We start from the raw sequence: 25374 nt of genomic DNA on the forward strand, positions 1-25374 counted from the left end.
GATAGGACATAAAATGATTCCTGGAGAGCATTGTGACCTAGGTGCGTCTTTATGCATATTCTTTATAAGCTGGTAAGCATGGTCAGTAGGCTGGAGGCAAAGGTAGGCAAGCCTGGCTTTGGGACTGAAGAGGGATTGGCAGCCATGCTAGGGCTAGGATGAGGATGGTTTGGGGGACTAAGCCTGTGTGGTCTGTACCATCCCCAGGAAGCTTATCAGAACAGAACGAGCTGCAGGCAACGGGCGTGAACCATCACACTTCCTTTAAAAATGGATTTATTGTTGGGAGGCAGAGGCAGGCGGATCGCTGTGAGTTCGAGGCCGGCCTGGTCTACAAAGTGAGTTGAGGACAGCCAAGGCTACACAGAGAAACCCTGTCTCGAAAAACCTAAAAAAAAAAAAAAAGGATTTATTTATTTATTCTATGTGTATAGGTGTTTTCTCTACTTATATGTCTATGCACCAAGAGTATGTCTGGTGCACAGGAAGGCCAGAAGAGGGCGTGTGTCCAGGAATTAGAGTTACATACAGTTGTGAGCCACCACTTGGCTGCTGGTAAACCAGGTCCTCTGGAAGAGCAGCCATGGCCCTTAATCACTGAGCTATCTCTCCAGTCCACTGTTTTTCTTTTTGGTTTCATGAGGGAACTCACATTTAAAGACAAGCACTTTCCACTGGCAGTGGTGGCACATGCCTTTAATCCAGCACTTGGGAGGCAGAGGCAGGGCAATCTCTTTGAGTTCAAGGCTAGCCTGGTCTACAGAGTGAGTTCCAGGACAACCAGGGCTAAAACAGAGAAACGAAAACCAACCAACCAACCAACCAACCAACACTCCCCTCCCCCAAAAGAAAACCCAAGCGCTTTCCTTACTGAGCTCTCTCTGAGCACCTGGCCTCTCCCTTCTTCAGCAGAAAGCATTTTACTCCTTTGCTCAAATTGGCCTTGAACTTCTAAGTTTCAGGAGATTTCCTCCCTACCTCCCACAGGGTTTCTCAGTCGTTGGCTGTCTTGGACTTACTTTGTAGACCAGGCTGACCTTGAACTCATAGCAATCTGCCTGTCTCTGCTCCCCCCCCCCCCCCCCCGCACCCCATGCTGGGATTACAGGTGTGTGCCACCACCACCACCAGCTTCAAGAGATTCTTTTTTTGCCTCCATGTTCTTACTGACACACACCACTGTGCTTGGTTCATAAAATGACATAAATTAGCCAGCAAGACAGCTCCAGGGGTAAACATTCTTACTGCCAAGTACACACTCTGAGTTGGATCTTTGGAACCTACATGGTAGGAGAGAAGCAACCCAAAAAAGTTCTCTGGACCAGGCATGGTGGTGCACGCCTTTAATCCCAGTACTTGGGAGGCAGAGGTAGAAAGGATCTTTGAGTTTGAGGCCAGCCTGGTCTACAGAGGGAGTTCCAGGACAGCCGAGAAACCCTGTCTCAAAGAAAACAAAACAAACAACAACAACAACAGCAACAACAAAAAACCCAAACCAACCAACCAAAAAAAAAAAAAACCCCAAACAAATAAACAGAGTTCTCTGGGCCTAGAGAGAAGGTTCAGTAAAGAGCATGTGGCACTATCAAGGAGGACCTGAGTTTGGTTTCCAGCATCAAGGACAGGCTCGTAGTTTCCTGTAACCCCAGCTCGAGACCTCACCCTGTTTTTGCCTCCTCAGGTCCCTGTATCTGTACACACACATCCTCCCTCCCTCCCTTTCTTCATACTCGTACACACATGCATGCATAATAAAACAAACAACTAGGTAAAACCTTACCAAAAGTGCTCTCAGGCTGGGCACAGTGGCACATGGAGGCAGAAGCAGGTGAACCTCTGTGAGTTCGAGGCTGCCTTGGTCTACATAGCGAGTCCACGACAACCCTGCCTCAAAACCAAACAACAACAACAAAAAAACCAACCAAACAGAAATTTCTCCTGTGACCTCCACACAAGTACAGCGTCACGCTTGTGCATGCACACACACAGACATACAAAATAGATAAATATATGCTTAAAAATTAAACAGATGTAGATTAATAAAAATAATACAACTAGTAAGTTTGTAGTTTTCAACCTCAAAGGGAACAAAGCCTTTAAGAATTGATTGATGGACCATCTCACTGCTGGCCGTTCCAAACCAGTGTAGTTCTGCTCTGCTGTAGCCTCTTACACACAATGCAGCGATGGTGAAGTACATCCCTAACGCTGCCAGTCCTACTGAAAGAACTTCCAATATCTTCCAACTACTTCAAGACCCAGGGAAAGGCAAGATGCTAAGAGGCTACTGCATTAAAACAGGCAAGGGACCATGGCAGTTGGGATGGCGAGGATATGACTTTGGTACTGCCTCATGCATAGCTCAGTGATGGGACACGGTGTGCGAAATGTGTGCTCAGGTGATTTTGGCATGGCGTGAATATCACAGAGTGTACTTACACAAACCTGAAGGTACAGGCCAATCAATCACGTGATGCAATCAACATACAGAGCAAGAAGCTGAGGATGTAGCCGAGAGGTAAAGTGCTTGCCTAGCATGCAAGACGCCCTGGGTTTAATCCCCAGCACCACAAGAGAAAGGGAGAGGGAGAGAGAGAGAGAGAGAGGGATGCAGTAAATACAAGATAACATAAAGCTGCTGTAGCATAACACACCCATGTGTTATAATGAACTTTAAGTAAGTAGATGTACAATCTAAAGTCATTATTAAAGTATAGTACAGCAAATGCATAAGCTGGTGACATAGTCATTAACATAAGATTTAGAAAGAAGAAAACTGCTTTACTTCTGAATGAGTAGCAGGTTTATTTACACAACTATCTCCACAAACAAGTGAGTAATGTGTTTCACCACTCTACAATGGCTGTGCAGTCACCACATGATAAGGATCGACAGTTCCCCTCTAGACTCAGAAGACCACTACTGAACAAAATGTAGGCAAGCAGGGCCTGCCTATCTACAGTAGAACAGTCCTCTGGGCACAGCGTGACAATTGCTGTCTTAGACCAGAGCAGCTGTGATCACCCATAGGGAACCACACCCAGGAGACAGGGGTGGGGGGATAGGGGGGTGGGGGTGGGGCTACTAACATCATCTCAAAGCAGGAGGAGAGAAGGGTCATTAGAGGCTCCCTGGAGACTCCAGCCATCAGTCTCCTAGGCTTCATTCAGCTGCAGGGTAACACTGTGGTGTTAAGTGGATGGCTGACTAGCACGGGACTACAGACATACAGCCAGGCTGAGTGGCGCTTTCCGCAATGCAGGTGCCTCACCCAGACTCCTCTAAGCAATCCCAACACACAAGCTGTCTCACCAACCTGAACTTATATGGAATAATTCCTTTAGTCTGTTAGTGCCCTGTCTGGGGTGAGTACGTGTTTCTTTGCAGCTTTCAAAGGATAAGTAAAGCAGTAACACTATGGGAGAGTCAAAAGTGATTGTTCTCATTTCAATTAATACATGGCAATGATTATCAGAGTCCCTTGGCTGCAGAATGCTGGATGTCTATCTTCACCATAAAATTGCCACAAACATCTGGAAATGCAGTGAGGCATCATAAACTTCAAGATGCTCAAAGCCTTCCCCTAGCACAGAAATGCGTTAAAAATGTATCAAAGACCTTAATACAAAACATGAAGCTGTGAACCTGGTAGAGGAAAACATGAGAAAAACACTTGAAGATACAGGTATAGGCAGGTAATGTTTGAAAAAGATTCCACTAGCATAGAAAACAATTTCAGGAACTGACAATGAGATTACATGAAATTGAAAAGCCTCCAGGACAGCGAGATGGCTCAGTGGGTAAAGGCGCTTGATGCCAAGCCTGACAAACTGAGTTCAGACCCTGGGAGCTACATGGTAGATGAAAAGAACTGAGGCTCATAAGCTGTCATCTGACATCAAAACATACATCATGGCATACACACACACACACACACACACACACACACACACACACACACACACAGTGTGATTTAAAAAAACTTTTAAGATGCTACCACACAGCAAAGTAAGCTCAGTGCTTGGGAGGTGGATGCAGGGCAATCAGGATCTCAAGGTCATCCTTTTATAGCAAGGTGGAAGCCAATCTGGGATATATGCGATCCTGTGCCCAGGACAACAACAAAAAATACAAACAGCCAATAAAAAGTTAAAAAAGTATCTAACATCCTGAGCCATCAGGGTAGTGAGAATTAAAGCCAAGGTTCCATCTCCTTGGAATCTTATCGAGACAGCCAACAACAAACGCCGGTGGAGAGGTGCGGTGGAGGCCAGTGTGCGGTTTCTCATGATGGAAACTGCCAGATGCTCCCGCTAGACTACTCCTGGGTGCCTGAAGGATTCAGAGTTATATCACACAGAGACGCACACGCTTGCATATCGCTGCGCCATTCACAGCAGCTAAGAAACGGAAACTTCCGATTGCCACCAACATACGGTTTGATAAATGAACCAAAACATAAATGCTAAATGCTTTCTCTCACACGAGGAGTCTAGGTTTAAATACACCTGTGCTTGTCTGTGTGTGCATGCGTGTACGGACCACGCAGTAGAAGAGGAGGAGGACCGTGGGAGGGAGAAGGGCGGAGGACAGAGGACAGCTCTGAACTACTGGGATTGATTGGGTGTTCTTCATCTGAGTGCCTGAGACAGTCTTGCCCTGCAGTGCGGGTTGCATGTGCAGCATGCTCCAGCCACCCCGCCTGTGCAGCATGCTCCAGCCACCCCGCCTGTGCAGGAGGCCTTCTCTACTCTTCCCATCACCTCTACCATAAGATTTCCAGCACACTAATTCACCATATAAGATGTGAAGTTGCCGGGCGTGGTGGCGCACGCCTTTAATCCCAGCACTCGGGAGGCAGAGGCAGGCGGATTGACGTGAGTTCAAGGTCAGCCTGGTCTACAAAGCGAGTCCAGGACAGCCAAGGCTTCACAGAGAGACCCTGACTTGAAAAACAAGAAAGAAAAAAAAAATCAAAATAAAAAGATGTGAAGTTAAACCTGAATTTCAGATGATGAAACAAGTAATGCTTTTATACAAGTATATCTGAAATATTTTGTATCCTACCTGGAATTCAAGTTTAAATGGACCCCTATACTTCTGTTGGCTAAATCTGGTAACCTCATTATCCAGCAATTTCCCACGTTTCCAAATTTCCATTTTAATTATATTTAGAATCATAGAGATTAACATTTAATTATCCTCGTCTGTAGGATTTTTGTTTTGTTGCTCTGTTTTAAGCACTTAAATACTCAGTAGATGCATTCAAATATTAGAATTACAATGAAGATTTATTCGCAAAGATTTTTTTTTTTACCCAGCTGAATGTGTAAAACTGAAAAGCAGAAACAGCAAAACGTTCAGCAACACAAGGCATGAAAATACCTAAGCAGTTAAAATCACTGCCAAACATAACCAAGGACTCACTGACCGGTGCACCTGAACCAGGACCCGCACAGGTGCCCAGACTCCCACAGCCAACAACACACACTGCAGAGAAGACAGCATCTTCAACAAATGGTGCTGGTCAAACTGGAGAGCTACATGTGGAAGAATGAAGCCGGAGTCTTATGTCTCACTCTGCATAGCAGTCAACTCCAAAGATCAAGGACTTCAACATAAGCTACCACGCCCCGAATCTGACAGAGGAGAGTATGCTTGAACTAATTCATTGGCACAGGAAGGGGCTTTTTGACTAGGACCCTGAGAGACCAGCACTTAATGAATGGGATGTTGTGAAACAAAAAGCTACTGTACAGCAAAGGTCACCATCATTTGAGCGAAGAAGGGGCAGGCTGCCAAGTGGACACAGCCCTTTGCTCTCTACACATCTGTTAGAGGGCACCTAGAACACACAAAGAACAAGAACAAAAATAAATATTAAGAAAAACAACCCAATTTAAAAACGGGGCATGGAACTAACCAGAGCATTCTCAAAAGATGAAATACAAATGACTGAGAAACATTCTTTTAAAAGTTCAGTAGAGTTAGCCCTCAGGAAAATACAAATTAAAAATACTTTGAGATTGTACCTGACCCCAGTTAGAATGATTAAGATAAACCAAACCAAACCAAATGAAAAATGCCAGTGTGGATGTGGGACAAGGGGGACGCTTACTCACTGATGGTGGGAGCACAAAATGGCGCCGCCACTACGGGAATCAGTGTGGAAGTGTCTTAAAGAGCTACAGCACTCTTGAGCATATGTACCCAAAGGGCTCTACATCCTACTACAGAGATGTCTGCTCATCCATGTTCAACACTGCTCTGCTCACAATAGCCAGAAAGTAGAAACCGCTTAGATGTGCATCAGCTACTGAGTAGATAATGGAAACGTGGCAGTTCACACAATGGAATATTACTCAGTTGTTAAGAAAAACAAAATCATGACAAACTCAGGCAAATGGATGCAGCTGGAAATAATCATTCTGAGCAAAAGGCAAACATCACCTGTTTTCTCTCATTTGTAGAAGTTAGCTTTGTTCGGATCTTCAGATATGTGTGCGTGTTTCATTCAGAATACCCATGGGGGCCAGAGAATTAGCAAGGGCCCCGGGGGTATTTCAGGGAGAATGGACACTCAAGAGAGGAGAGGCAAAATACAGCCGTATAAAAGGTTAAAGGACGAATAATGGAACTGGAAGGGCTAACTGCAGTTGGGGAGGGGGCGGCAGAGTAGAGGAGGGAATGCAGAGAGCCACAAACAACAGGAAGACTTCTCAAGATGTCAGCTGAGCTCTCCTGTCACTCCAGGAAGACTTCCCAAGATGGAAGGTTCCTGCTGTAGGAGCTTCCTAATACATACATGTATGTGCACACATACACTTAAAAAAAGAGTTAAAATGCAGTTAGGCTATATTGGGGTAACAAAACCCCAACTATACAGACTAAGAAATAAAAAGTCCAGAGCCAGGAACGGGCTACTGCTTTTGGAGTCATTGGCCAGTGAGCGACAATAGAAAGACAGGTGAGAGACCATCTCTAGCAAAGGCTTGCCTCCAACTAGGCTCTGTCCTCACTGTGATTAACACGTCAAATCACAGTTCAAAAGTCGACTCACCCATGTAAACCTCACTTCTTCCACTTGCTGCTTAGAAAATAGCACTAACTGCCGCTCAGCTGTGTGACGCTGCCTAGTTAGCGCGTCTTTCTCTGACTGCTTGTGGGCACCTGGATGGTCTTTGCGACGGGCACACAGTCTCTAGTTTATTCTGCAGTATTCCTTGTGGCTCATTTCTAAGTTCCACAGGACATGAGGGTAAACTCTGACTTGAGCAAACAGATGTGAAGTCTGATTACCAAGGAGTAAATTCATTTCTCCCTGACAACATTTCCCTCCTGGAAGGTGGCAGGAAACAGAAGGGTCATTTTGTAGTGATGCCATACCCAAGACAAAGAAAGCCTGTCTTACCTCATGTAGGAAATTATTTTTCTACAAACTACCAATCTAATTTTGATTTATTTATTCAATTAAGAATATCCTCTTGGGGGCTGGAGAGATGGCTCAGTGGCTAAGAGCACTGGCTGCTCTTCCACAGGTCCCGAGTTCAATTCCCAGCAACCACATGGTGGCTCACAACCGTCTATAATGAGATCTGGTGCCTCTTTCTAGTGTGCAGGTACACATGCAGACAGAACACGGTATATGTAATAAATAAGTAAGTCTTTAAAAATAATTTAAAAAATAGAATACCTTCTCACTTTTTACAAATGCGTACTAATGCCTACAAATTAATCAAGCCACTTGAAATTTAATATTAATTTTTATCCAGGAAAACGATTGAAAACTAAAAACGTCTGAAAACTAAAGCAATATGCTGCTTCTTAAAACTAACTACTCACTGAAGGGAATATTAGAACAGCGGCAGTACTCGGGAGGCTTCTATAGGAGGATCATGCATTTTAGACCAGCCTGGGTTGCATAGCAAGACCCTGTCTCAAAACAAAACAAAACAAACAAACAAAAAACCAAATGCAAGTAAAAGTCGTAGTATTTTAATGCTCAAACAATGGCAGCAGAAAAATGGTATCTATCTGGCCTTGAAAATAGCCAATAAAAACCCTACAGGAAGCTGCATTTCCGAATGAAAATTTAAACATCCTGCTAAGGAAAAAGAATTAAAAACAAGAAAAGAATCCATTGTGCCAGAGATCCTGAGCTTATGCTCAGCACTGCAAAACAAAGAAGTGAACCGAGAGACAGCTGACCACTGAGTATAGGAACAACTGGTAAATTTGGAAGTTGTCTGTTTCTTACATTTGTACTGTAGAGGTAGAGTAAACTAATTATTGAAACCGAGAGAGACCTGATTGAATGCTTTTGGTAAAAACCACTTAGTTTAGGGTGCCATGAAATGGGCTCTTAAAATTATTAAGATTTCCTGGCTCAACTATGCCTGATTTGAGCTTTTGATTTATTTGATTTAAAAAGCAGTGAGGACTGCTATTTAAAAGGTATTGTGATGAGTAAGTGACTGTCTTTTTGAGGCCATCAGATCCCCTGGAGTGGGAGTTGCAGGAGGTTGTGAGCTGACGGGTCCTCTGAAAGAGCTGGAAGCACTGAACTGCTCAGGCAGGTCCGCATTCCCAGCAATGTAAATAATCTGAAGTCTGTCTGAGTGCCCTGTGAATAGCCAAGACTGTGAACTTGGTCAACTATGGTCAAATTAATTATGTACTTAAGTAAATAAATGTGGTTAGCGTACAGGCGATCCCTCTGGCCTGCCCTCAGGGACCTAGCAATTGTGCCAGGTGTGTGCACCAGGTGCACCAGGTGCGTGTGTGCAGCTGGAAAAAGGACTGCCTGCCACCCCAGCTCTCTCTCTGTTCTGGCGGTCTCTCGCCATTTTTTCCGTCCTCCTCTGTGGTGCCCTGCCCTTCTCTGCCCTCATGGCTCTCCTCCCGTCTGTCTGCCTGTCTACCTGTCCACTCCTCGGCCTCTACCCCGGCTTCAGGCCCTCACTCCTCTCCCTTCCCCCAATAGGCCTCCTTATACCAGATCTGTTGCATGGGGTAATTTCTCAGGGGCACACCCTGGCACAGGCCTGCCATGGTACCCCTCGCCATACTGTATTTCATAACAAACGCAACACACACATGAGTGTACACACACACACACACACACACACACAACATTTATAATTTTAGTATGAAGGAGGGTTAATGTGGGTTGGAGGCCAAGTTAGCCATTGTGGTGTTTTGAATGAGAGCGGCTCCCATATGAATATTTACTCGCCAGTTAGCGGGACTGCTTGAAAAGCATTAGGAGGCATGGTCTTCTTGCAGAGTGTGTGGCTGGGGTGGAGGGTGGGGTTTGAGACTTTAGAAGAGCACCCACTCCCAGTGAGCCCTCCAGTGCCTGCCTTCTGTCTTTTCTGCTCTGCACTGTGGATTCTGATCCCCAAGTGATTCCTTCCTCCTGTAAGTTGCCTTGGTCCTGTGGTTTTATCACAGCAACAGAAAACAAAAAAGAAATCTTAAAACACACAACAGCCAGGCAGGCGGTGGTGGTGCACACCTTTAATCCCTCGGGAGGCAGAGGCAGGTGGATTGCTGTAAGTTTGAGGCCAGCCTGGTCTACAGAGTGAGTCCAGGACAGCCAGGGCTACACAAAAAAGCCATGTCTCGAAAAACAAACAAACAAACAAACAAACAAACAAACAAAACAAAACCATACAACAACTAAAAGACACTCCCGATCTCTACAGATGACTAATAAGGAAAACGCAGAGAGGCTTAGGACAAAGTTAGGGAGGTTGATTGGCACATGAAATATAAGGACAGAAAATTAAATGAGTATAGAATAGCGATTTTTTCCATATTTATACAATGTTTTAATAAAGGATGGTCACTTTTTACCTCTGATATTACTATTATTATTATTTCTTTTTTTTTCCCAAGACAACATTTCTCTGGCTGTCCTGGAACTCACTCTGTGGACCAGGCTGGCCTCGCACTCAGAGATCCACCTGCTTCTGCTTCCCAAGTGCTGGGAATAAAGGTGTGTGCCACCACTGCCTGGCATCTGGCATCATTTTTATCATAAGATAGAAATAAATTGGTTGGAAGGACAGAAAATTGGTCTTAACTCAGTATAATTTTTATAACAGCAGGCAGTATTTTGGAAATAAAGTGATGCTTTTAGTATTCTAATGAATTCTATTTGATGGCAATGCTTTCTTTATAAGCAGTTGATAATCAAACATTCAAACAACCTCCTTAAGAGGAGCTAGGCCTAGCATTTCAAAGGCCTTGGTTTTGATCTCCAGTATCACAAAAACAAAAACAAAAAAATCAGAAACAGGCATTGCTGCTGAAGTCTGAAAAAATATATAATTAATTTGGAGAGGAATCTGGAACTATCTACAAAACTATGCAAGTACTGTTCCTTTGACCCATTATTCCAATTTCTAGGAATTTACCCTGAAGAAGTAGCTCTAACAATACAAAATGCAGGTAAATTGTTACTTGGTGAAAGACTGCTTTTCACTGTGAAATTCTGGGAATACCTTAAGAGCTCACATATAAGAAAAGGACTGGACCAACTACAGTGCATTCACACAATGGGGAACCATTTGGCTATAAAAAAACAAGAGATGGTGGTGCAAGCCTTCAATCTCAGCACTCGGGAGCCCAAAGCCAGTCCAGGGCAGTCAAGTTTACACAGAGAGACCCTGTCTCAAAAAACAAAAACAAAAACAAAAACAAAAAAACCCAACCAAACAACAACAACAAAAAACCCAAAAGTAAACAAAAACACAACAACAAACATAAAAAAAAAAAAAACAAGAGATGTGATGGAAGGACTGTCAAGACACATTTCTTGAGAAAAAACAAACGAAAAATAAAAACAAAAACAAAACCCAAACAAACAACTAAATGCAAAGCAGACTTATATTGTACAGCCTTCTATGAAACAAAGAACTGTGCTTAGAAACCATATGAGCCAGAAGTTACTGAGACTAGAAGGGATTGCCCAGTGTATGAAGCCCGGGGCTCAGTCCCCAGCACCGCACTAACTGGGGGTATAGGCAGAAGGATCAGGAGTTCATGGCTGCCTTCAGCTACATGGTGAACTTGGGGCCAGTTTAGGCTACATGGAACCAATCAATCAAAAGCAGGTTTGAACTCCGAGAGGACGTGGATGAGGGATGATGGTGTGATGCTTCTGCATTCATGATGTTTAGAACCACAGGAATGGTTTGTATGCTAAAAGCTAAAAGTAGGTAGGAATAAAAAAGAAGTAACTTAAGCAACCAAAACCATTATTTTGGCAATATATTCCAAGGCAAAAGTAAATAAGGACCACAAAATCAACCAAACAAAAACAAAGAAAATCTGCAGAGAAACAATGATCTGATCTTCTTAGTTGGCAAGTGGTGGTGGTGCAGGCCTTTAACCCTAGCACTCGGTAGACAGAGGCAGGCAGATTGCTGAGGTTGAGGCCAGCCTGGTCTACAGAGTGAGTTCCAGGACAGCCAGGGCTACACTGAGAAACTCGGTCTTGAAATACCAAAACCAAACCAAACCAAAGCCCAAAAAAACCCAACCAATCCCCCCACCCCCAACCTTGACACAATGCACAAAAAGACCCAGCAGCAGTCTTATGATATTCTTATTGAAAAACTCCAGTAACCCCACCTTGAAGAGCATCCTAAGATAACAATAAAGATACCTAAAACTGTCATGGCCATAACAGAACGAGAATGAAGAGCTGGTCCAGTTCAGAGAGACTAAAGGAGCAACTCATAGCCAAAGGCACTGTGGATTCTGGACTAGGTAGGTTTGGACCAGAAAAGGGACAAGGGTTTGCCACATACGAACATTTTATATAACCATAGTAAAAGCATTAAACTAAGAATTTTATGTTCATAAATCATCAATTAATCTTTAAATTTTGCCAATAACCTTCTTAATGTCTACTAATTTTAGCTTCTTCGCTCTCATTTTCTGTGCTTTAAAGGACAGAGAAAAACCAGGGGCTGAATGAAAAATCAGGACTGCCAAAGTGAGGAATAGTGCTCTTCCTACTGTGATATACATTTCAAATTTGTTTGTAAGATATTAATTTTATTAAGTAATTTAACAACACAATTTAAAATAGCATTAAGTGAGGACTTTAAGCATTAACCCATAATTTTATAGTATTTCATAGTCTATAAATAATAACAAAATGGTCACTTGCAAATTTATAATGCAGAAACTGAAACAATCAGTTAAATGGGTGAAAAGACGAACTAAAATATTATTATATATCTCAAAAAGTACAGCTGCATAAATATGATGATTTCCACTGTAACTCAAACCACTCCATATTCTGTCATTTTACCAATAACAGGCAGAATAGGAATGACTGTTAAAAGATTTCACCATTAGAGGCGATACAGTTGCTAGGAAGAGAGAACAAAAAGAAAAGAAGCGCCCGTTGGTAAAGGTGAAGTGAACAGGAGAAGGAATACCAGGGAGAGGCAAAGCACAGCTAAACAGTCCGTCCTCAGGTGGAATCGTCCCCACAGCGTCTCTGTGACATGCTACCATGTTAGACGCTCCTTTCTGTGACAGTGTCCACTTTATTCAGATGAGTTAAACAGGTAAGAAAGACTGGAAGGAAAGCGTTATATTAGAAGTTAAGCTGCAGTCGTAGGATCTGTGCTAATAGGAATTCCATTTTCATCACCAGAAAAGCTAAATGTGTCAAAATTCTACAAATCACCCTAAGTTTCAAATATTAATGGGTTCCCATTTTCTTTGGCTGCGCTTAGAGCAACCTTAGAATTTTCTGCACCATAGGCTCCCCTTAGGAGGGGTGTGGAACTCTCTAAGCACAGGCTTGAAAAGGCGACTCCCACCCATCGTCAGATATAGCTGCCTTCCTCATTCTCAGACCGACGGCAGTCTGGTAAAAGGGAAGACCATTTCTTCTATGGTTAGAATATGGATCTAGGTAATGGTCTTTGAGTTCATGCAAATGCCTGGAGACCACATACCTTAAAGAATTAGACTAGACAGAAAGACATGAATAAAACACTCCCCTGAGTATAAAGTATACACTGGCTTGACAGAGCTTCTAAAAATTTATAATTATATGTCTACTAAGGGCTAGAAAATCCTGACCAAAAGACAGTGCCTGAATGAAGCCATGCAGGCAGAGCGTTTACACAGACGTGCAGGGGTGAGTGCATATGCGCCTGCAGGTCAGGGCAGAGGACAACCTGCCTGCTGATCTTCAGGAATGTTTCTCACGTTCTCTATTTGAGACAGGGTAGCTCACTGGACCCAGAACTGGCCAATTAAGTAAGGCTGCTTGGCCAATGAGCTCCAGGAATCATGGGGTCACCTTTCCAAGTGCAGGGACTCCAAACATGCCACCACGCCTGGTGTTTTGAACTTGGTTCTGTGAACCAAACTCAGGTCCTTGTACTTACTGCTTATAAGGCTTTACTGACTGAGTTCTCCTCCCATTCACACTTAAACACATTTTATTATTTTTTAAAAAATATGAAGCAGCAAATGACTTCTATTTTGTGGAGTACGGAAACTGAACAAACTATTTTACATATCTGTAACAGTATTAGTTATGATTTAAAAAAACCACTGCTTAAAAATTTTAAATAAAATTCTAAGTTTAGCAATGTAAACAAACAAACATCAATAAAGTCTCTGCCTACTTCCAGCATCACATAATACAAAAAGGAGGGCAGCTAGCATAGACAGTTGAGTGGAAGCTGGGCAGGATGACTGATGTGAGCCCAAGGCCAGCAGCCTGGGCTGTCACGATACACTATCTTTAAGCTATCATGTAAGTTCAGAAGATATGGGTCAAACATGTAAAGCCAAGTTTACTTTTTTCATAAGGTTCTGATGTATCAAATGACACTTGTCCTTCTGGCCATTTCAGCCTCACCACTACCCAAATATGACCCTGCGACTTCTCAGTAACTGGACAGTCACACCAACAAAGGGCAGAATTTTCACTGTTTTGTAATTCATCTATTGCTAAACCACTCGGAGAGAGAGACGAGGAGGAGGAGGGAGGACACTTAGGCACAGTGGTGCGCACCTGGAACTGCTGGGCTGGAGCATCTCCATTTCAAGGCCAATGAGGCTACAGAGTGAAAGTTAAATGACCACATAGGAGAAAGTAACCTCAGCTTTCCTGCCCTATACTATGTGATTCTCTGTAAAGAAATAGTAATGCAGTAAAGATACTGGAGAGGGATTTGATGAAGCAGAGCTATGGAATATCTTTATAAAATGAAAACATATGTCAGAGTCAAAACGCCATGCACAAAAGGGGAGGTTACTGAGCAATATATTATTCTGAGTACACATGAAATAATTTGACAGAGTTCTTCTGCCCAATTTCAAGCTGTATTTCACTGTCGTAAACATCTTAAGGTGCACGTTATGGGTGATGTGACGCTTCACCATGGAATTAAGTGGTGACTCCTGACAAAGTAGTCATTATCAGGAGATAATTGACCTTATTTGAGAGCTAAGCATCCCGAGGCAAAGTTGAGTGTACTTAATCCTGGCAGGTTAATTATCTAGTGATTAGGAAACCTTAAAAGGTATTACTCTTAAGAACCATTTTCAAAATGACTCTATTCAAAAACTTAATTTAATAATAAAGAACAACAAGAAAAATCAAATTCTTTAATCGTGTAGGGGTAGACAATGACTACAAAGCAGCTGGCATGAGCCGGCAGCAATAGACATAATTGATAATTACCTACATGTAGAATGTCCTTTATTAAGCTAATTGTATGTGAGTTAAAGTTAAAAAATGATGTTGCTGAAGGAAAATGTTTAAACTTTGAAGATGTTAAAAATTAATTAAAAATATAATATTTAAAGAGGTTATACACTGGAGAAGTATCAAAACTACTTTAGTCAATATAACCTATGGAATCAGGTAGTTCATTTTAAAGTAGAAAATAAAATGTAACAGGGGTACCAAAGACTTTGTTTCTTTATTTAATTATTCATTTATTTATTTTCTTGCTTTTTAAAAGGCAAGATCTAAGTTGGCCTTGAGTGCATGGCAATCCTCCTTCCTCAGTGTTATGGGCTATTGGACCTGGTTACTAAACATTTTTAATTGAGAAAAGAAAACCACCTCTCTGTGAATTTCAGAATCATGGAAAGGGCTGCAGGACAGACAAGCAGTGGACTACCGGCCTAGAGCACAGAAGACACTGACCCTGGAGAAAGCGAGTGGGAAGTGTCTTGGGGAAGAGAGAGATTATTCAACCTTAGAAAACGACATACGTCTGAGACAGGCTATAACATGGATAAATTTTGAAAACAAGCCAGGGATGTCAGATAATTATTAATTGAAGCTAACTGCATGAGGTACTTAGAATGTGCAAAGTCACGACATGAAAACAAATAAATTAAAAGTGACTACCAAAGACTAGGAAGACAGAAAATGGGTGGAGTTATTATTTAATATGCAGAGTTTCTGCTTGGGAGGAAGGAAAAATTCTGCATGGCTGTGGGAAGGCTGTGCAGCAGTGTGGGTACACATGAACACCAGTGACCTGCCCACTCGGAGATGGTTGGGGTGATCAGCTTTGCTACTTCCTGACTTCTTTCCTTCTGTGCTCTCCATCGTTTCAGACAGGAATATACAGCCCAGGGTGACCTTGAAGTGCTGATTCTGCCTCCACTTCCCAAAATGCCTGGGGTACAAGCCTGTGAGCCAGGCAAGCATTCCTACCAACTGAGTTGCACTCATACTACAGTATAATAAGAAAGTAATGCCGGGCATGGTGGCGCACGCCTTTAATCCCAGCACTCAGGAGGCAGAGACAGGCGGATCACTGTGAGTTCAAGGCCAGCCTGGTCTACAGAGAAACCCTGTCTCAAAAACAAAAACAAAACAAAAACAAAACAAACAAGAAAGTAAATCACACAGCAACTTACTCTTTCTACATCATAATCCTAGAACAGTAATATTTCTATTTTGTCTTAGGACGCATCTAGTTACTTTTAAATGCTCATTTTTCTTTCTTTTGAAACAGGAACTCCTGTTGTCTGGGTTGGCTTCAAACTTTTGATCCTCCTGCCTCTGCCTTCCAATTGTCAGAAGAGCAAGCGCACACCGTTCCTCCACCAGCTCATGAATCCTAGTTCCAGTTTAAAGCCAAGGGTGACTGGGAGGAGACCTGAAACTCGTTCAGATGCAGGGACTTACTCCTTCTCATCATTTTATAAGTTTTTTTGTTTTTGTCATTGTTGTGTTTTTTGAGACAACAGTTGCCCTGGCTTATCTGAAACAAACCTGCCTCTTCTTTCCCAGTGCTGGCCTGCAGGCTTGTGCCATCATCCCCATCTTTTCTGGTACTCTTCAGTCATGAGCAGTAGCTTTTCAGAAGCCCTAAAGCTGCAGCGCAGTCCTCTCAACTCAAATGCACTGTGCGGATGCTTGGCTTACTCCTTAATGCTACAGCCTCAGCGGTTCCCAACCTGGGGGTCATGACCCCTTCGGGGGTCAAAAGACCTTTGCACAGGGGTCACCTGAGACCATCAGAAAACACAGATATACACTACAATGCATAAGAGTAGCAAAATTACAGTTATGGAGTAGTAACAGAAATAACTATGGTTGGGGATCAGCTCAGCATGAGGGTATTAAAGGGCCTCGCGTTAGGAGGGCTGGGGACCACTGTGAGTGGTAAGTTGGGCCAATTGCTGTATGTGTGTCTTTTAATTGCTTCATGGGGTCACCAGTTGCTGTCTGTGGAGAGATAATGTTGGTGGGCAAGTTGGTTTTTATTTACTCATTATTTTAAAAATTTTATCTACTTATGTGTACAGGTGTTTTGCCTGCATGTATGTCTAATAGCGTACGTGATCCTTTGGAACAAGAGTTAACAGACACTTGCACGCTACCATGTGGGTGCTGCGAATCAAACCCCAGGTCATCTAGAAGAGCAGCCAGTGCTCCTAACAGCTAAGCCCTCTCTCTAGCTCCTGGTTTTAGTTTATTCATCTTGTGACAGCCTTTGCATGGTCTGCGCTAGCTTGGAACTTTCAGGCCTCTTGCTTCTGCCTCATAAGTGCTTCAGTTTGGAGTCATGCACTACTGTGCCGGGTTGCCACAGCATTTCATCTTTAACAGACACTACTGGGAAATCACTGATGCTACTGTTCAAACCTTTCCCGAAAAGGAAAAGGACAACCAGGTACAAAATATAAAAGCTAAGTGTGCTTGATGTCAGCTAATAATTGACATTTTAGAGATCGAATATTAAGCAGATATTTTGGGAGGTTAGAGTTAGAGAGAGAAAAAGAAAATATAAAATAATCATATAAATATATACTCAAATATATATATTTCTTGTGAAATATATTTTACATTGCAGTGCATTTTTACAACAAAAAGGTCCGTTTTTCTCTTTAAGAAGGAAGATAAATTATTATCATTACTTAAGTATTCAAGGAGAACAATGGATAATATGTTCAAAAGATAAAACACTAACTACTTGTTCCTTGTAATCAAATACAGTATCATCTTTATTATCCCTATTAAGCTGCATCACCTTAGCAGATATTTCTAGCTGATTAACATTTACAGCATCTGATTCTGACATCCAACTTACTTGGTATCATTAAGGTGTTGCACTATTTGACTTTGTATTATGTGCAAATGCAGCTTCATCCAACGGCGGTGTAACACGCAGGGCAAACACTGCTCATCCCACCAGTCAGCTGCTTGTTTATCAGACCTTTAGAGACGACTTCAAGAAAATACCACACATATCTCATCGCACTGAAGCACCTTTACTCTACAGCCCACACCATGACAGATATTACAAGGTACTTGGCTTCTATTAGCTATTGATTTACTGTAATAGGCCTCACTACATAAATATTTGTTGGAATGAATGCAAATGAACAGGATTCACAAACAAAAGAAAGGAAGTTGTTCAACGTGACATGCAGCCATGTAGCACCTTACAGTTGTCTTTTAGGCATGGAAATATTATTTAATAACCTATACTAAGAACTAATCCAATGCTTATGTCTTAGTATGGATTATTAAATGCCATTAAATATTATTTAATAATCTATATTTAACAATTTATACTAACAACATAATAATCATTTTGCCTCAACCTCTGGCTATTGTGAATAACACTGTTATAAACAACGGTGCACAAGCCCCTGAGTTTTTGCTTGTAGTCTTGGGACAGACTAAGAAGTGGAATTGTTGAATTCTATGTTAACAATTCTATGTTCAATTTTTGGGCAATCTACTAAATTATTTTCCCTAGCAGCTATAGTGCTTTACATTCCGGCCAGTGCAATACACAAGGTTTCAGGGTCTTCAGCACCTAACGGGTGTGAGGCAGTGTCTAATTTTAGGTCCATTTGTGCTTCTCTAATGATCAGAGATGTTGAATGTCTTTTCATGTGCTTACTGACCCTCTGTAAAGTGGCTTTTTTTTTTTACGATGGTGTGGGTAAATGTGTTTATTTAAGTATACATGTGTGTTTTAAGACATCTCCCTATACACAGCCCAAGCTGGCCTAAGCTTTTGATCTTCTGCGACAACCTCTGTAGTGATATGTCTCCATACCCAGTTTCTGTGACTATGTTAAAAAATTTGCTTATTGGATTTCTTGTTGTCTTTGAGGCATATATTTGGGCATTAGTAACTACTGTCTCCCACTGTATGGGTGTTGTTTCGCACTCTGGAGCTTGTTCTTTGAAGCAGAAGACATTTTGGTTAGTCACCGTCTCTCCTAGTAGCCTAGCCTTAGTCATGCTATCCTCCTGCCTCTGTATACTCAGAGACGTGTTACAGCTGTGTCTTGGCATTCTTGGCTGTTGCAGGATACTTTACCCCATTGTGATCCCTGAGACTGTGAACTGATTAAAAACCTGTCTTTTGTTTGGTGTGGTTTGGCCCTAACACACACCTTTAATTCAAGAGCTATCAGTACACAGGATTAATAAAGTTAACCCTAGGTCAAGAGGCGGAGCAAGAAACCAGCTCACAGGGATTAAAGAGCAGGAGAGACCTTGAGGTTTTAGGATTGTAGCTTGAGCTCTTTAGCTTTTAGCTCTTTGGCTCTTAGCTCTTGAGCTCCTCACGCTTCTTGGCCTTTGGCTTTTTGGGCTTTGAGCTAGCAAGCCTTTGGTTTTGTGTTTTTTGGCCTTTTCTTCCTGGGCAGTCAGCTGAGTAGGAAGGTCGGCTAGGTGCCTTCTCGGCCTCTCTGAGCTAGCAGGTTTTCACCACAGCATCTGCCTCCTAAGCCTTTATTGGTAAAATAGAGTGATCTGGGATTTTCAATTAAAACAATACTTGGCCATAAAAGTATTTATTTCTGATTAATTCCAATTAATCTTTTACTTTTGACTGTTGTGCTTTATACACTTGCCTTTTAAAGTGAAGACCATTTTGACATCATCAACATTTTCTGTAAACATAAAGGTCACTTTGGGGGATTATTCTTTTCTGTTCCCCTAAGTCTCTCCTCTGCCAAACTTTTAGTATCAATCAGTGATAAATGCCTTTATACATAACGTTAGTCCTTTACAATTTGCATTTACTTATTTGATTATGTATTTATTGTATGTGCACACCAGGCTGCCCACGTGGAGATCAGAGGACAACTCTTGGTAGCAGTCAGCTCTCTACCTTGTCTGTTTTGGGCGTCACACTCAGGTCACCAGCTTTGGTGGCAAGCACCTTTACCCATAGAGCCATTTTTCCAGCTCTTCTTTCTTCTCTCTCAATCTCTCTTGGTCTCTTTCTCCTCTCCTCTTCTTTCCTTCCTCCCTCTCATGGATCTGCAATTTGAGCTTCTACTAAAGAGTTGTTTGTGGTACCTGCTATTTTTTCCCAATGGCTCCACCCTCACTCTCTTACTGATTAGAGTCACCTGTGACTATCAAGTCCCACTTGCACTGATAGCATTCTACTCCTGAAGTCCCACTCTGTGGAATCACACTTACCTTCTGAACAGTCCTTACAGTTTGTCTTCCTAGACTCTAGAGTACTTATGTGTTGCCAGTCTAATATTCCTGAACTATAAAGGGTGAACACCAACTTTCCCACAGCGATTCTCAGAATGCTATCCTGGTGACGTATTCCTCTAATTTAAAGGGCTAAAATAGCACATCTCTTACCCGCTTCATTGGCCTTTTACGAAACATGAGGGCTCAAGAGTTGGTTCAGTGTTTACGAGCACCGGCTGCTCTTCCAGAGGACCTGAGCTCAAGTCCCAGAACCCACACAACCTTCTGTAACTCCCCCTTCTCGTCTCCACAGGCACCAGGCACACAAATGGTGCACATGGAGGCAAAAATACTCACAAACACAAAAATAAAATGTAGGTAAAAATTAAAACCCCACTGTATTAAAAACAAAACAAAACAAAACAACAACAAGGGCAGATTTTTGTCAAACGAGACTCCAGCAGTTATGTATAAGTCAAGCTTTTCACCACTATTTCTTGTCTCAGTGTTCCTTGTTTGGATATGAACTGTCGTCCCTGACAGGTCACTTGTGTGGATGTGCGGTCCCTTTGGTGGAGTTGTTTCGGGAAGCTCCACATCCTTTAGGAGCTGAAAGAAGGCTGGAGGAACTGGGCTCGGAGGGTTGTAACTTGGCCTGCTTCCCAGTCCTGTTTCTTAACCTCCTGAGATGTCTGGCAACCCACTTACACACTCCTCTTGCCATAAGCTCTGCCACGCCTCCCTGCCATGATAAGAGTTATCTGCTACCCGGCTAAAAGTGTCCTCCTCCTCTTAAGTTGTCTGCTGTCTGGTATTTGGTTGCAGCAAAAGAAAAGCAGGTGATGTGGTTGGATGTGTAAAGAGGTAGCGTTGGTCTTCAATGGTAACAGCCTTCGTCTGTCCACACAGTTGACATTCTTTCTACCAGACCGACCCTTCCAGTCTTCACTCAGGTGAAATCTCAAATTACTCCTAGGTCAGTTTTCAAGTTTCTTTAGGCAGAGTGCACATTTCTTACTGCCATATAGAGTCCATGAATATATTAAAATATTAGGACCATAGAATTAGACTCAGAACGGATTTCCAGGGTGATCAACGTAACGCATCATTTTATACACAAAAATTCCAACACTCGCTCGCTGATGTGGCTAGCATCACATGAAGGCCCAGCCAGAGCCTCCTCTGTTCTAGTTTGCAGATGTTCAAAGTGTCCCTTGATTTGTAATGGGAGAAAATATACCACTGCTTAAGAGAAGACGCTGTAATACTTCAAGTGAAATTCTATTACAATGTTTTCAACTATGATACACAAAGAGTTCCAAAATGATCTCAGTAATAAATAAAACGGAAATTATAGTGTCAGCATTTACTCATAATCTGTTAACTTTAAATGATTTTGACAGAAGATTTTAAAAGTGAGGGAAGTTTGTGTTTTTGTTTTTTTCTAAATCTTGGTTGTGGTCTTAGTTACAAGTCACACATGCATTTGCAGAAGTGACGATAACTAGAGTAAGAAGGGTGAGTTTTACTATTTGTAAATTAAATTGCAATGTTTTCATATTAAAAAAAATTTTTTTTAACTAAGAAACCAGTCTTTAGGAAATAAAGAAAATACAGTGCTAGAGAAATTCAAATTGAGTGAACCTTGTATAATAATCAAGAACACTGACCCCAAATTTAGGGCTTTATTTATGCATTCCTAAACATATATACACCCCAGAAACAGACAAATTATTTGTTTTGTTTTGTTTTTCAGAGCCAGGATCACAACTCATAGAGATATACCTGCCTTTGTATCCCAAATGTTGGGACTAAAGGCACACACTACCACACCTGGCTTTAGTTTGTTTTTCTAAAGCAGCTTACCGTCTCATTTCCAAAGAGGAAGTCAACATAAGGCATGACTTTCATCAAGGAGTCCTTGAAGAACTGGCTAATAAACGGTGCAGAGAGATTCAGTGTGAAGATCCTGTTGCTCTCAGCAGCATACTGAGCCACTTTCAATACGGACTCCGGTGAGACTGTTAGAAAAAAGCCCTGGACAAAAAAAAAAAAGGAATTAGAACCGTCAGGAGCCTGTACAAAATACCAATGTCAGTACAAACTTAATCATAAAATCCAAGGTAGAAGTGGCTGTATCTAACTAGAAAAAAGTTTACCATGTGAGTACTATGTGTTTGGTACATGCCATTACTAAAAAACATTATTTATTTAAAATTAGATTATATATATATATATATATATATATATATATATATATATATATGCGCATTACTGAAGAATACTTGGAACCTACAAAACAAAAGTACTCAAGAAAATAATAAGTACATTTAAATTTTAGAAATACAAACAGAGGGAGATGTAATTCTTTTAGCTTCTTTTAAGCTTTCAGCATATTTTCAGTGATTTTAAAAATGTTTATTAGGAGCACAGCCTATTTATTACCTTAAAAATATCTTAACTGAACTATGAAAGAAAATTATTTTAATTAGTTTCATGCCAGGGAATCAATATTTTAAAATACTGTTTGTCTACATTTCTCATGGCAAAATCTTATAGCATATATTAATGCCTTCTAGATGGAAACACAGGCAAAGATATGGAGAAGCTTGGAGAAGGTGGTTAGGAAGGAACAGAGGCAGGACACAAGTGAAAGCACTGTAGCAGAAAGTGAGGGCGTGTTAACACAGAGGCCCTGGGGGCAGTCAGGATGCACTGAACAGCAAGATGGGAGAGTAGTGAGGACGCAGTGAGGGCAATGAACGTTTCTCAGAAGAAAGGACTATGATTAGAGGAAAATGCAAGAAAGGCAAACTGCACAGCAATAATTTACCAACAACTAAAACCACCCTGCATTTGGATATGTGAAAGGAAAGCCACACTGGAGTTGTAAGTATGGGGCTACTTAGGATGTGAAAGGCAAGGAGTAGAAATCAAAGGCGATGTTACAATAAAACAAAAAACAAACCAACCAACCCTGGCCTTATTATTAAATAGAAAAGTCGAGAATAAGACTAGTGTTGTGTTGTAGACAGAGCACTCAGTATTGGTCATACTACTCAAAAGTTCCTATAAAAAAGCTTGGTTAAAACCGCCAAGAGTCGTGGCGCACGCCTTTAATTCCAGCACTCAGAGAGGCAGAGGCAGGAGGATCTCTGTGAGTTCCAGGCCAGCCTGGTCTAGAGTCCAGGCCAGCCTGGTCTACACAGAGAAATCTCACCTAGAAAACGAACAAAAGGCAAACAAAAACAAAGTCTGACTCATGAGAAACACGTTAGAAGAACGTTGTGGTTCCTTACCAAGGAAGGGAACATGGAGCAACAGAGAACAGCTGAAAGAAAGACAGAAGAGGAGAGGACAAAGGAAGGCAAGCAAGGAGAAAACGGCAGAGCAGCCTGACAGGGACTCTCAAGACGGTGCGTCCGTGTTCAGGGCTCCAGGGAGGCAGAGGTGGAGGCACTGAGCAGACACACAACCTTATGACGAGAAAAAGCACTTAATGTGAGAGTAAACGACAGAGTGTTTGAAGGACTGGGGAGGGAATGAGGGTAAAGAACACCAATCAAGCCCAGAGATAAGCAGTGAGCACTGATAAAACCATCGGAAACCTACTGATTAGTTCTGGTGTTCCAGGAACTGGGACCAGCTAACTGAGTGATTATTATGAAACCTATGGAGGAGATGCTGTTTATTACTCTTATTTTATGAACAATTCTGAAATCAAAACAGAGAAATTTTCTCTGCATGGGAGAGAGGATGAGAGGACAGTTCGTTTTCAGGGTTTGCTTGTTTGAGACAGGGTCCGGCAGGAAGTGCAGGCTGGCCTTGGACCCCAGATCCTACAGTCTCCTCCTCCCAAGTGCCGGGTAACAGGCACAAGCACCACGCCTGGCTTTAGAGGACGGTTCTTCTTGGTTTTTCGAGACGGTAGAGGACGGTTCTTAAGGATTATTTTGACCATTCTTGCTTTTCAAAGAAAACAATCAAGTGAAGAAAGCAAAGAACCAGAGGAGGGAGTCTCTTTAAACCAGGCAAAAAGGAGAGGAAATTATGGCAACATGCCTGGAAGATTGCAGAGCTCAAAGCCAGCCTAGGCAATATAACAAAGACTCTGTCCATCTCAATAAGCAAACCAGAGTCGCACAATGTTATGAACTATTGACTTGTGTTTGAAAGACTACTCACTTACATCAGATACAGAACCTTTTTTTTTCTTTTCTCTTTTTGGTTTTTCGAGACAGGGTTTCTCTGTGTAGTCCTGACTGGCTGTCCTAGACTAGTGCTGAAGACCCAGCTGGCCTTCAACTCACAGCAATCCACCTGCCTCGGCCTCCCTTAGCGCTGGAATTAAAGGCATGCACCACCACCACCACCACCACCACCACAAGGTGAGGATACAGAACTTTTAAGAAAGAATGAAAAAAAAAAAAAAAACCCAAACACCTTAAAAAAAAACCACACAATTACTTTCCTATATCGAGTTGAAAGTAATATTCTATTAAATTTTGTGGTAGCAGTCACTTGTATAAGGATCTATTTGTGAAGGGGTTTACTGCATTGGAAAAATTAAGGGAGAGTTTTAAAGTTGTAATTGCGTTGGGGCTCAGAACCTGGTACACCAAGCTATGGTACCTAGGAAACAGGAGAAAACCACAGAAGATACTTCGGCATAGAGTTCCCATTTCACAGGACAGCAGGCCGCAAGACCCTTATATTCCAGGGCCCTGTTCCATTCCTGGAGGACAAGAAGATTCTGGAAAGACGAGGCCTGCTTGATGCTATTCCCTCACCTGTTGTTTATTACCATTAGACATTATATCATATTCCTTTTGCCAAATCTGGATTCTTTAAAAATAATTTCTTCAGAATTTTACATAAAATAGTTTCCCCAAAGCTGTGAGACTTTACTTCTAAATGCTCCTGTGTCACATGAAAGTTTGCCACATAGATTTGTTGTGCTTTTTTCTTGTGTCATATGACATCAGCCATGACCACTGCAATGGCTATCTATCACAATGTATGTTTCTTAACATACTAACACAATGTTTTCTCATCTAGAAACTCCATGCCACTAATTCCTAACCACTATTCAATTACTCTAAAAGGTAATGTTTTAAGCACCATTTACAAATTATTTTCACCATTCCTTTTCTTTAGACACATGCCGCTTGAAAACTATCAGCATTCAAGCTGCGTTCTTTGCCATTTCTGTGACTAAGAGAATTAAATGCAGTGGTTTATACAGCATCTGTCTCTGGAGTAGTACGCATGCACTTGCTTTTTCAGTCTTTTATTTCATGAGAAGGGTTTCAAGATTCCCTCTCTTATTTTTCCCCAAACTGTTACAGCATGAAACAGAACCCTCCCAGAGCTAGCGTTCTGCCAGCTGTGGATTAGCCACA

General features: G+C 42.0%; 1 protein-coding gene across 3 annotated transcripts in view; it reads right to left on the reverse strand.

Annotated features, from left to right (window-relative positions):
* Positions 1–25374, reverse strand: part of ADK (adenosine kinase) — a 390229-nt gene that overhangs the window by 105251 nt on the left and 259604 nt on the right. For all 3 annotated transcript variants that reach the window (XM_084795010.1, XM_084795009.1, XM_084795011.1), the window contains exon 7: positions 21839–22009. In XM_084795010.1, the coding sequence (XP_084651136.1) occupies positions 21839–22009 (171 nt within the window). The remainder of the gene's footprint in view (positions 1–21838; positions 22010–25374) is intronic.

The sequence above is a fragment of the Acomys minous genome, assembly GCF_964271855.1.
Source record: "Acomys minous genome assembly, chromosome: 9".
Taxonomy (NCBI): domain Eukaryota; kingdom Metazoa; phylum Chordata; class Mammalia; order Rodentia; family Muridae; genus Acomys; species Acomys minous.